This window comes from Stylophora pistillata, chromosome 10 (assembly GCF_964205215.1).
Source record: "Stylophora pistillata chromosome 10, jaStyPist1.2, whole genome shotgun sequence".
NCBI classification, from domain to species: domain Eukaryota; kingdom Metazoa; phylum Cnidaria; class Anthozoa; order Scleractinia; family Pocilloporidae; genus Stylophora; species Stylophora pistillata.
This window is the reverse complement of record NC_142528.1, coordinates 247,501-259,121: the sequence shown is the minus strand read 5'-3', so window position 1 is coordinate 259,121 and position 11,621 is coordinate 247,501. Positions and strand designations below refer to the sequence as shown.

The window sequence follows — 11,621 nt, the reverse complement described above, 5'->3', positions numbered from 1 at the left end:
AAGCATCGTCATGGTCCTCGTACTGAATCCGCAATTCTTCATCAGAATTAAATTGTAAACACTCTCATTTATTCCTTACGATTCGCAATAGATCATCGAAGGTAGACAACTCAATCTCGTCTGTTGTAATAGGTTCGCATCGATTTTCTGGAATCAGGTGTTGTTTGTTTATCACGTCTCTGAGTCCCCGTGCGTCACCGAGTCCCGACTTCCTCGCGTCCTTCTTCCTCGCGTCCAACTTCCCCGAGTCCCGGCGTCCCGGCCTCTCCGAGTCCCCGGCGTTCCCGAGTCCTGAGTCTCACGTCTCCGAGTCCCACGTCCCACGTCAGCCTCCTTTTCAACAAAATGGAAATAGAGAAACACCGAGGTACGCTTTGTAAACAATCATTATCGGGAAGTGTTGACTACCCTGCTAAGCCATATCGCTATTATGAGATCGATGCAACAATTTCAGGACTGCAATCTCATTTTGTGATACAGCAATATGGACGGTAAGATGATATTATGTTAAATAAACTGTAGATTGGATGTAAAATGAGAAACAATTGCGTTTGCGTGTAAATGTGTAAAATCAGCTCATTTTATCCAACTTTAAAATTTGATTTAAATCGGACTGAATCATTTCGCCAAAAAATCCTTTGGCGATCGAAAAGAGCTACACTTTGCCTTCCAAAAGTAGTTAAATAAGTGGTTACTTTTGACCTATTTTTAATCTTGATAGAGGAAGGTCGGAGAAATTTAATTAGATTGTGTAAATAAACGATCAAGAACTTTTTAAATTGCTGTCAACATATGTAATGATGTTGTTTTTCAAGATTTGGATAACGTCTCCTACCCCTAACCCTGCAGGAGACGGAACCTCCATTTATTCGTCCTTATCCGAGAAGACTAGAATATCTAACCATTTCATTGATGTTATAGAAAGGTAGCAAATTCTCCTCAGTTATTTTAAGACCATGAGTATTGGTCCGGCCGGGGCTCGAACCCTCGACCTCCCGCACACACAATCCGGCGCTCTAACCAATTGAGCTAACCAGGAGGCGGTTAGCTCAATTCAAGCACATTTAGTTTCTTGTTGCAATTTTGACCTTTTAAAAATTAAAACAATATTGATAAACAACTTTAGAACTTTACTGTAATGACGAAGAAATTAGGGAGTGGAAAATTTTATTCAAAACTGACGTAGCTTCATCGCTTATTTAAAAAATGACCACGAATCTGGCGTGCCATGTGTTCAACTTAGCGCTCGTTCTTAGTTCAAAGATTTACTTTGCGTCTGACAAATTAAGTCAGCCATTTGTTTTGACACCTGTCCAGTACACTAGCTTCCTTTGTATTTGAATAATTTATTGGTGGCTTTGTCGTTCATTGGGATTACTTTTCTGAAACCATTTCATCTTTAGCAGAAAAGAAATCAAACCTGGATCAGGTATGTTATAATTGAACCTCTGATCGGAAAGGTAAGATTTACCAACAGACGTATTTTTTCCAGTGAAAGAGCCGTGTACTTATTGAGTTTCAAATTTCATAAATCGTATTCGACAGACAATGAACAGGTGAAATCATTTTCAGTTGATCCGAAAAAAAACTCACAATTTTTTCAAAATGAAAAAAGCTTAAATCTCCTTGAAAAATAAGTACGGCACAGATTTTTCAATCTTTTATTTTGGACTAATCATACATTTCTCTCCACAGAAAAACAACACTTTTCGTTTAACTGAGCCACAATGATAACTGACAGAACGCAAAATATTTTGTCGGTGGTCTTTTCTATCTTAATGACCTTCAATTTGATTCCAAACCTACTGGTACTGCTTGTTTTAATTCGCTCAAAGTCCAAGAAGAATACAATCAACTACCTTTTCCTCAACTTAGCACTGGCTGACATTCTGGTGGCAACATCTCTGATCCCTCAATATGTGCTTCGTCCCGTATATACCCACCCTGATGGATGGGCTGGAACATTCATTTGTAAGTTGTTTACAGGCGGGTTCACCTTGTGGGTTGGAGGGTGCGCTGCTACTATCATGCATGTTATGATCGCCATCGAACGTTTCTATGCCACTCGAACCAGAACTATTGCACGACAATTACCGAGGAAAAAACTAATGTCGGTTATTGTCTCTGGTTGGATTTTTTCCATTCTTTCAGAGATTCCTCCAATGACCGTAATGATTTATGACAAAAATCATTCATCATGCTTTGAAAACTGGTCTCAACCTGTACATGGCAAGATTTACACCGTCTTTACTTTCGTCGTGGACTTCTCAGTTCCTCTTGTGCTGATGGTTGTTCTATACGCCAAGACTGTGAAAACCCTTTGGGGCCCATCAATAACTTCGGGCACTTCATTGGCGGTAGTCAAATCACGCAAGCGAATCACGAAAATTGCCATAATAGTGACGGTGCTTCACGCATTGTGTTGGCTTCCAGACGTGACATCATATTTGGTAGCCTATCACGTTCCTGGATTAGTAGAATATGGGTCCCTAATTTACCACGCATGCGTCATACCTGTTGGTTTAAGCTCGTGTTTGAATCCGATCGTTTACACCCTTCAAAGTCAAAGATTCAGGCAGGAGCTGCGAATGTATATTTGCCACTGGTTACCGGCGAATAAAGTATCAACTGCTGATTATACAGTTGAGATAGGAATTTCAAAACCCTGGAAAACGCGATAGGGCGAGTGTTTTTTTCCGGCTTCTTGTTCATTAACGAGTTCGCTTTTTTATGTCCGGAGTTAGACAGACTTAAAGTGGTCTACAGGTGTATTTTGCTTTCACTGCTCTTTTTTTTTTTTAAATCCGATTTCCTACAAGAGAGCTTCCTGTCCTAAAAAATCCAGTTTTTCGTACCGACTGGCTAAACGACGATAAGACCATAGTAATCGGAACGAGACACTGAACAACTCGCCAAATTCAACATAGACTCCATGCCGACAGGTGAAACTGAGTAGCATCGCTCCAACCTGCAGAGTCAAGAACCTAGGCTGCTGGTTCGATGGACAACTTGAGATGGACACTCAAGCATCTGTAAAACCACACTTTTTCACTTATACAACATCAAAGGATAAGAAAATTTCCTAACTTTGAATGTACAAAGATTCTAGTAAATGCTTTTGTAACTAGTCGTTTGGACGTTTGTAATAGCCTGCTAAATGGGTTGCCTAACAGCCAACTACATAAACTACAGAGAGTGCAAAATGCGGCCGCTCGCCTAATCTGCAATGTAGGTCGTTTCGAACGCATCACCCCTTCACTGAACAGGCTCCATTGGCTACCCATTAACTACAGAATACAGTTTAAAATTCTTCTCTTTGTACATAAAGCCCTCAACAGTATTGCTCTCCCTTATATATCTGCACTTGTAGAACTGAAACCAGCCTCAAGATACAATCTCAGAAACTCTGATGATACGTTTTTACTGAGTAATCCTTCTTTAAAGAGTCGTATCACATTAGGTGACCGCTCATTTAAATATGCAGGGCCTAAACTGTGCAACGAGCTACCGAGAGACATACGTTATGCCAATACTGTACATATTTTTAAGCGTCTCGATAATCAAGAGTGTACAGATTGTAAAGACTACTGTTAGAATAGCATACTGTAATGCGTTTGTAACCATCTGCATATGTAACACGCGCAATATAAGTAAATAAATTATTATCATTAAAAAGGTAACAACGCTACAACTTTTCATGGCTCACTGAATTGCCATATTTCCTAGATAATGGGCCTCCGCTTCGCGCGCGGGAGTACCACATGAACGTTGAACATTTTACTGAAGTGAAAGCTTGCGCTGTACAATAAAAACAATGAAAACAAAATGTTTCATATTACACTGTAGCACCCGTAAAAGTGATGTTAAGACAGCCGACTTTTAATCCATGTTATGCAGGAAAATACGGCCACTTTGCTGTTGTATGTAACAGTGTGCATGATTTCAAGAAATGTAAAAATTGTCAATGCTACACAATAATCAAAGAATTGTTAAAACTCCAGAGGAAAGAGGCTTTTACTACAGCAAAATATTGATATTCAATTAAATAATAGTCACATCAACATGTTGATGGTATTTGAGTCACTTGATACCATATGTCAATCTAGTATCTTGTTGGTGAAATTTTGACAAAATTTCCCAAAATAATTAAGGAGCTGACAGTTTTCTAACCCTGAGGGCAAGAATGAACCAAAAAAATACATAATTCATATGATTATGACAATGGGCTTGGACACTCCTGCACCCTTTACAATATCTGTGACAAATATATTTTAATTAATCAACATTTTGCATGTTTCCGGCATCTAAGATTTCTAAATATTTTAATTTATCAGTTCTAATTTTTACCACATCTATCATCAGCAATTTTTATATGAGATTTGTCTCATTTAAAAAATACCTACTTTAAACCTAGAGAGACCTGAATATTTACTTTTTAAGTTTCTAGAACTCAAGAATGAGCCTATATGGGAGAAAGGCAGCTCCTGGTTGTTTTTTGACAAAAAAAGAGAAACTATGACCCAATGAATTTTCATCACTTTCAACATTTTAGTTAACTTAGTTACATGAGGAATGCTAAATTTATATCCACCACTTCATACAGTTATCTTCATTATCATAATGTTATCTGTATTTGGCATTCTGTAGTTTGACTCATCTGGCCCATAAATGTGAAAATATTTCCCACTGGAAGAAGTTACAGCTAGAAGTAATCCTTGCTTACAGAAAAACACTTATGAATTTAGAAAGTAAAATAAACTACAGTGCAAACAAATACCAAATAAACATATTACACTGTAGTGAAAAAACACATATGCATATTATGCAGTGACTGGAAATACAAGAATCATTATACATGTAACCAATGGAGTCATGTTATATCTGTAAGAATCACAAACAAGGGTAGGTTTAAGTAGCTTGTATGGAATTTCTATCACACCACATTTTCAAGAGGGAGGCAGGGGTATGATTATTTTATAGAAAACCAAATGAGACCATGAACAATTTACAGAATAGGTTCTTATTATTACTAAATTTGTTTCATCAAATACATTTTGTCCGAATTTTGTATCTGAACAAAGTATCTAAATTAACAATGTTATTATCAGTTAAAGGAGAGCTGTACACATACAAACTAGACTAAGTCAAAGCCAATGAAGAAAGAACACCTCCCACCCAACCTGGTGCCAGGTTTGCCAAAATGAAACAGGGAACTGGATTCATTGCCTCACAACCTATGCCATATTGAACATACGGGGAAAATATTTTCTTCCACCAGTCAAAAAAAGCATGAGCTTTCTGCACATCAACATCATAGGATGTACTCAAAGACTTCCAACGGACACAGCCTCCTTCTTCCTCATTGTCGCTTCTTTCATCATCAGTATCCTGGTCTCCATCTCCAGCCCTCTCCAGTGGGTTTTTGTGCATCTCAGGATTGAAACCATAAAGTGAAATGATATCGGTAGCAGTGGGGAGCGATTCTTTATCCCAGGTAAATAAGCATGTTTCTACCAAACCAGTGCCTTCATTCGCCCAAGCACCTATTAAGGAGAAAACATCTTACTAGGTGGAGTAAACTCCTATGTCAACTATCACTACTCATTTTATTTGGAAAAAATTAAAACAAAATGCTTAGCAGCCACGATAATTTGACAAACACTTTCAACAAGGAAATATTCAATAATAATGATGATAAATACATTAATTGAAGCTCCCCCATAGGAGCTTTTCAGCCACAATGTAGACTAAGTGCTTGAAAGTCCCCACTGGCAGGAGGCACACCAGTGGGCCATTTACAGAGCGCAGCCAAGAAGTTGAACTAGGGGCAACCGAGAACAAATCCAATGAGTGGCAGGGTGGAGATCTTGAACCCGGGACACCAGATAACACCCTAACCACTCTGCCACGCCGCCGCCTCCTCCTCCATCCAAGATGGTGCAACTTTTACAAAAGTCACAAGTTTTAAACCTTCGACAAAATTTTCCATACTTTTTTAATGCAAACAGGCAGACAATAAGAATAAAGATTAGATTGTTAACTAGAAAAAAATATCTTGACTTAATAATAAATTCTCAGAACCAGATCACAAAGAAAGTATCCATTAGTTAGGAGAATTAACTTAAAGCTCCTAGGAATGAAAAGGTTAAAGCCATTCACAAAGTGTAGTAGTCATGATTTTTTTTTTTTTTTTTTTTTTAAAAGTGTATTTTTGACATCTTGGAAATGACACCTGATTCCTCTTAGTATTACTTACCACAATCAAGTTCAAGCTCCTCTGCAGCCTTCTTTATTCTCATCAAAATGTACACAGCCTGGAGAAAATCTTTATACTTCAGCTGTTTATCTGAGGCAAGGGAATAACTTGCCAAATGAACAATGCCACACTTCCAGCGCTTTGGAAGATTAGAAAATACCCACACATTGGAATTATCTTCATTGTCATCCCAGTAATGAAACCATTCGTCTGGGTCAGACCACTCATTAAGATGTCCACTAGGTTCTTCTTCATCATCAAAATTGTAATGGCGGAGTACATAATTTTTACAAAATTGCTCTGATGAAAACATCTCCTGTTGAGTGAAAAATATATAACATAAAAAATTAAGAATTTTTCAACCAGTCTTTAATTTTTAGTAAGTCATAACTGTTTCTTTCTTTCTTTGGTGTAGTACATTGATGTTTAAAGAGATACATCAAAGACCTTTACCATACAGTACTAAGGTAGAGGTAACTTTTCTATTGCAATTTAAAAAACTCATGTCAAAACTTTCTCGCATCTTCATAATAGGAGACTTTTTAAACCAAAAGCTTACATATGGAGAAATTTCACTCACTTTCCATTCTTTGCAGACCAACATACAGGTGCAGACGTCTGGCAGCGGCAAGAAAGCAATTATCTTTTCAATCACTTCTGAGGGAAGGGAGGGCAACGTAGTGGCCATCTTTACCTGCTTCACGGAATCACTCTGCGTAATCACGAAAAAAGACAAATCTCAAATATATCACAAATAATTGTACAAATTAATAGGGTATGTCATGACTAAGCTGACACTTTTGTACATTAGTCAAAAATCAGGTGTTATTGTCAGGAGAGCACATTTCGTGGTTTCGTTTTCAAACAATTTGAGTAGCTTTACTTTTCAACAATTTGAGAGCTACAGCCCAGAGCAATGTCAAAAATGTACTGAAAATGGCTGAGCTGAGTTTAAAAAATCGTAAGCCTTCCTTTATGTATACTTACTACTTTCTGTTGTTTTAAACCTCGTCGAGCTTCAGCCATAACAAAACCTGGCCAGGCTCTGTCTGCTAAGATTGGGCACGAGTTCTAGAGTTCTTTAAGAAGGTGAAGGCAGGGTGGGGGACTGTTACTGAGAAGAGGACATGGATTAATCAATGAACTTTTGGTAGATGTCTATTATACATCCTGCATTTGAATACTTATATTTAAATTTTTAACCATTTAAGTGGCTACTGTACCTTATTAGTTACAAACATAACCTCGTGATTCAGTTGCTTGGTAAATATTCCAGAACCATCTCTTCTTTGTAAGCAGACCCACATAATCTAACACGCAGACCACGAAGACCCGCAGACCCATGTTATGGGCGCCTTCGAATATACTTCGTAGTAGCCAGCGGCTATTCACAACCGGATGTTTTCAAAATGGCGGATCAGTTTAAAGATCCTTCTACTGTAGTGAAACAAGCACGGTAACATATGATGCTTACATTTATGCTGGATAAACCATGTGTTTTTGATACATCTTAGTATTTATGAGGGCCATTTCCATTTTACAGGCTCTTACAGGATCCTGACTTCAAAGAATTCTGCGCCAGAGTTCTTGGAATTTTGCAGAGTCCTGATCGGGGCAATGAGTGTCTAAATACTTTAAGGCGACTGTATCTGTTGTTGGCTGCCACTAGACAAAGGAGAAGGTAATTATTGTCAAATAATCCTCCCTATAAATGATTTCTTATCTCTATTTTAACTAATCAGATGGAAATCAAGTTATAGATTATGAACCGTGTCAGTCAGTCGAACTTTGTTTTGATTTGTTGGCTTATAAAAATCCTAGTTTTACTTCAGCAAGTTACTTCCCAAATTCTTACAACATCGATTGATTATTCAATAAAAATTTTATGGAAACAGACACATTCATCAGTCGGAGGGTGTTTCTCCAAACTACTTTTCCAGTGTAAGATCTGGAAGGGAGAATTTATAATCAGATCCTTGGAGCAACATAGTAAAGCAGGATTATGTAATGTGCTTTTCCTTCCACCAGCTTGTCAAGTCAATTAATTAATGAGCTACAAAGTGTTGCTGGTGAACCTCAACAAGGCCCCAAAAGATTACGCCTCCTGTGCTGTGCTATATTGCGTGAGGTAACTCCAACAAGTCAGCTTGTTATTTCTAATGTGGAACCACCAGTGGAGCAGAAGAATATACCAATGATATTACCCTTGGTGTGGGTTCAGGTATGTTTTAAAACTGATACAATGAAGCACTATATTATCCAATCACTCCTATGATATCAGTATCGATTCATTGATCAGTTCTTCAGTGAGGGAATATAAACAATGAACCACGGTAGACTATTCTTCTCTAACAAAACTGGATTACAATTTGATTGTCACTAAACTGTCTAAATTTAAGACTGACTAGTGCAGCTGTCAGAGATTATCTTTCTGGGGTTCTGCAGCATTGTTTGCTTCTTCTCTATAACTGAATGCTAGTCCAAAACAGGTTCCCTCCCTTCCTTGCTGCAGCTATTTGTTAAGCTTCCCTGGTAGTTTCTAATAGTTCAGTTCTCTTATGCTATTTTAATTGAGGTTCTTATGAAAACTCAAACCTTGCATTTTCCTGGTAACACACTAATCAGAGAACTCCAAACCCCCTTACCCCCTTCTCCTTCCCCCTTCCCCTGCCCCCTTCCCCTCCCCCTTCCTTTTCCCCCTTCCTCTCCCCCTCCCCCTTTTCTGTCCCTGTCCCCTTCCCCCTTCCCCCTCCCCTTTCCCTCCCCTCCACCTCCCCCTTCCCCTCCCCTTTCCCTCCCTTTCCCCCTCCCCTTTCCCCTCCCCTTCCCCTCCCCTTTCCCCTCCCCTTTCCCCTCCCCTTTCCCCTCCCATTCCCCTCCTTCCTCCCCCTCCCCCTTCCCCCTCCACCTTCCCCTTTCCCCTCCCCATCCCCCCTCCCCTTCCTCCTCCCCTTCCCCTTCCCCCTTTCCCCCTTCCCTTTCCCCTTCCCCTTCCCCTCCCCCTTTCCCCTCCCCCCTCCCCCCTCCCCCTTTGTCACTAGTGATTTTGAACATATATGTGCTTCACTATTTAGGGCCAGGAGCGAGGCTTTTGGACAAACTACATTCCACAACTTATGCAGTAAGAAATATAAAAACTAACGATGACAAGTGATAGTCTAAGATTCATTCTGTTCATTAATACTTCTGTGACCTTAAAATGCTGTTACATGTACAAGTAGCTTGTCGTGATTTGTTATGTTCTTTACTTGCAGATGGTTGACAAAACCTGGGGTCCCTGTGGAATTGCAAACATTGTCTCTTGGTTCTCTTCAATTATTAATAAACGCAGATGATAGTTTGATATCGCAAGGTTTTTATCAGAGAATATATTTGGAAATATATTAAGTTCTTTAATTAGTGAAATTGACTTGTAATGCATTTTGTAGTGAACACAAGAAATCAAATTTGAGCAACTTCTTTCGAACACCTCATCAAGATAATGAAATAGTACATTAAGAAGCAGAAGGCTTTTCGTTGTAATGAGAAAAACACTACAAGCTACCAATTAAGAGATAAAAGATATTTTCTCTACATATATCATGCAAATAATTCAACTGTACTCACAATGGAAGTACTCATTAACTTGAAAATGAGAAAACAATGACATGGTTGATATGTTCACTTGATGTCACAGATGATGCTGGAGCAGTGAGTCGTCAAATGGCCAATTGGCTGAAGAATGCAAGCACAGTATCAGCTCCAAACCCTTACCAGAGACAGTTATTTGGAGGAGGAAAGTCAAAGGGGGTTGGTACCTAGCATAATTTGAACAAAATTAATGTTGAAAGAAATGTTATGACATTTATTTAATAGATCTAAATTTATTGTTTTCATTTATTATTACTCCAACTTAAAACTACAATCTTTGTCTGTCAGAATAACAGGATTCTTTTGCCTAGACTTTTATCACTTTTAAGTTTCTTGTACTGAAATGACAGTCTTTTAGTATTAACTTGTTGTTGTATGCATGTGGTTTTGCCGTACTAAAGAACAGAACGCCTGTCATTTTTTTTGTAGTACCAACTTGTTACAGAGGTTGATGGAACATCATCAAGATACTTTTTTACAGTCTTGAGTATTGGTAAGCCAATTCATAACAGATAATTATTTTATATTGCTGATAATGTGCTTGTCATACTTTGACTTGAAAAAATCTGTTCTCAAGTTTGACTGTCGTACATGTGGGTGCTCTAGTGGCTATTTGATAATTTGTGTACCAAGCTTCAGATTGGACTTTGATTTGAGGTCATGGTGTAACTTGTTTTCAATTGTTGGAAAAGGGAATAGAACCTGGTTTTCACTGATATCACAAGCACAAGCATAGTTTCAAGCATAACAGCTCTTATTTCATGGTGAAAATGGTATTGATGCAAGCACAGGAAAAGGGAAAGATTCTGATCCTTGTTGTTTTTGCTTGTGCTTGTGTTTATGTTTTCACTGTTAATGAGAGCTGCTATGCTTGTGTTTGTGCTGGCCTCCTGTTTTAATTTTCTTCACCTCACATCTTCACAGTTATGTGAAAAGGATACCAGGTAGGTTCAATTTAGTACCTGATGAGTACTTTAATTACTTGGGCCAATTAGTCTAAAGAGTCTAAAGGGGCCTATATTCCAGTTGGCCCATATTCAATTTTGCTGATCCATTTTATCTGATCCATTTCATCAGTAGCCTTGGAGAGAGGCAACCAGTGCCATGACCACCTTTGTTGCTGTGGAAAAAAGACCTGCATTTATCTAATCATAATTTGTTTCTTTGCTCTGTTCCACAGCACAGTACTGTTTTCCTGACCAAATCTTAAACATTTACAGCTTTTCCATGTTGCGATCATGGCTTCAGCACCTCAAGTTTACAAATACCATCTCAAATTCTAATTCTCCAAGGGGTGGTGCATCACCACTGATCTTTTCAACTGCCTCAAATTCAGGCTCTGTGGAGAATCTCAGTCAGCCAGGTTATTGTTCCAGCTCACCCTCTCAAAATGTTCTGAACCAAAGTAACTCAAGTATGGACAATGTCTCCATAGATTCGCAGTCATCCACTGGTTTTATTATTCCTTTGTCCCGATCTTCTCCACAAGGTTCTGAGAACCAGTCAATGAGTCAATTCCCTATGCCTGGCTCATCCCTGACCATCCCTACAGATGACCAGTCATTGTCAAGTGGTAGTGATTCTAGACCCCAGACTCCATTAAGTTTTTCCCATGATCCTGAAGAGCATGGTACCAAGGACCAGGCTCAGCAAGCATCAAAGAGAGGAAAACATAAAAGAAGTATGTCAACTCTAAGTTTCTCAAAATTATTCCCTTCAAGTCTTCATGGAGTGA

General features: G+C 38.7%; 3 protein-coding genes across 4 annotated transcripts in view; 2 read left to right on the top strand and 1 right to left on the bottom strand.

Annotated features, from left to right (window-relative positions):
- Positions 1-1,444: 1,444 nt before the first annotated feature.
- Positions 1,445-4,808, top strand: LOC148721197 (pyroglutamylated RF-amide peptide receptor-like). The gene has a single exon (XM_088735427.1). The coding sequence runs from the start codon at positions 1,728-1,730 to the stop codon at positions 2,679-2,681; it is 954 nt and encodes a 317-aa protein (XP_088591553.1). The 5' UTR covers positions 1,445-1,727; the 3' UTR covers positions 2,682-4,808.
- Positions 3,997-7,618, bottom strand: LOC148721196 (uncharacterized). Of its 2 annotated transcripts, XM_088735429.1 has the most exons (5): positions 7,480-7,618; positions 7,244-7,370; positions 6,837-6,968; positions 6,257-6,572; positions 3,997-5,543 (listed from the first exon to the last, which is right to left on the bottom strand). In XM_088735429.1, exons 2-5 carry the CDS (start codon positions 7,280-7,282, stop codon positions 5,140-5,142), a joined length of 891 nt encoding a protein of 296 aa, XP_088591555.1. In that variant the 5' UTR covers positions 7,283-7,370; positions 7,480-7,618; the 3' UTR covers positions 3,997-5,139. The 2 variants fall into 2 exon arrangements, with proteins under 2 accessions (XP_088591555.1, XP_088591554.1); XM_088735428.1 differs by lacking the exon at positions 7,244-7,370 and having other exon boundaries at positions 7,480-7,616.
- LOC111338109 (AP-5 complex subunit zeta-1) overlaps positions 7,588-11,621 on the top strand; it is a 15,687-nt gene continuing 11,653 nt past the window's right edge. The window contains exons 1-8 of the mRNA XM_022944532.2: positions 7,588-7,712; positions 7,800-7,937; positions 8,285-8,477; positions 9,331-9,377; positions 9,511-9,608; positions 9,933-10,045; positions 10,316-10,379; positions 11,067-11,621. The exon at positions 11,067-11,621 is cut by the window's right edge and continues 72 nt beyond it. Coding sequence (XP_022800267.2) covers positions 7,666-7,712; positions 7,800-7,937; positions 8,285-8,477; positions 9,331-9,377; positions 9,511-9,608; positions 9,933-10,045; positions 10,316-10,379; positions 11,067-11,621 — 1,255 coding nt within the window. The 5' untranslated portion in view covers positions 7,588-7,665. The remainder of the gene's footprint in view (positions 7,713-7,799; positions 7,938-8,284; positions 8,478-9,330; positions 9,378-9,510; positions 9,609-9,932; positions 10,046-10,315; positions 10,380-11,066) is intronic.

What these genes read in the sequence shown, in the direction of transcription:
- LOC148721196 (XM_088735428.1), bottom strand. Translation starts at nt 7,563, where the DNA reads ATGTGGGTCTGCTTACAAAGAAGAGATGGTTCTGGAATATTTACCAAG. An exon ending in TTATGTTTGTAACTAATAAG is followed by an intron (nt 6,969 to 7,479) that starts GTACAGTAGCCA and finishes GTGATTACGCAG; the next exon opens with AGTGATTCCGTGAAGCAGGT. An exon ending in TGGTCTGCAAAGAATGGAAA is followed by an intron (nt 6,573 to 6,836) that starts GTGAGTGAAATT and finishes TTCACTCAACAG; the next exon opens with GAGATGTTTTCATCAGAGCA.
- LOC148721197 (XM_088735427.1), top strand. Translation starts at nt 1,728, where the DNA reads ATGATAACTGACAGAACGCAAAATATTTTGTCGGTGGTCTTTTCTATC.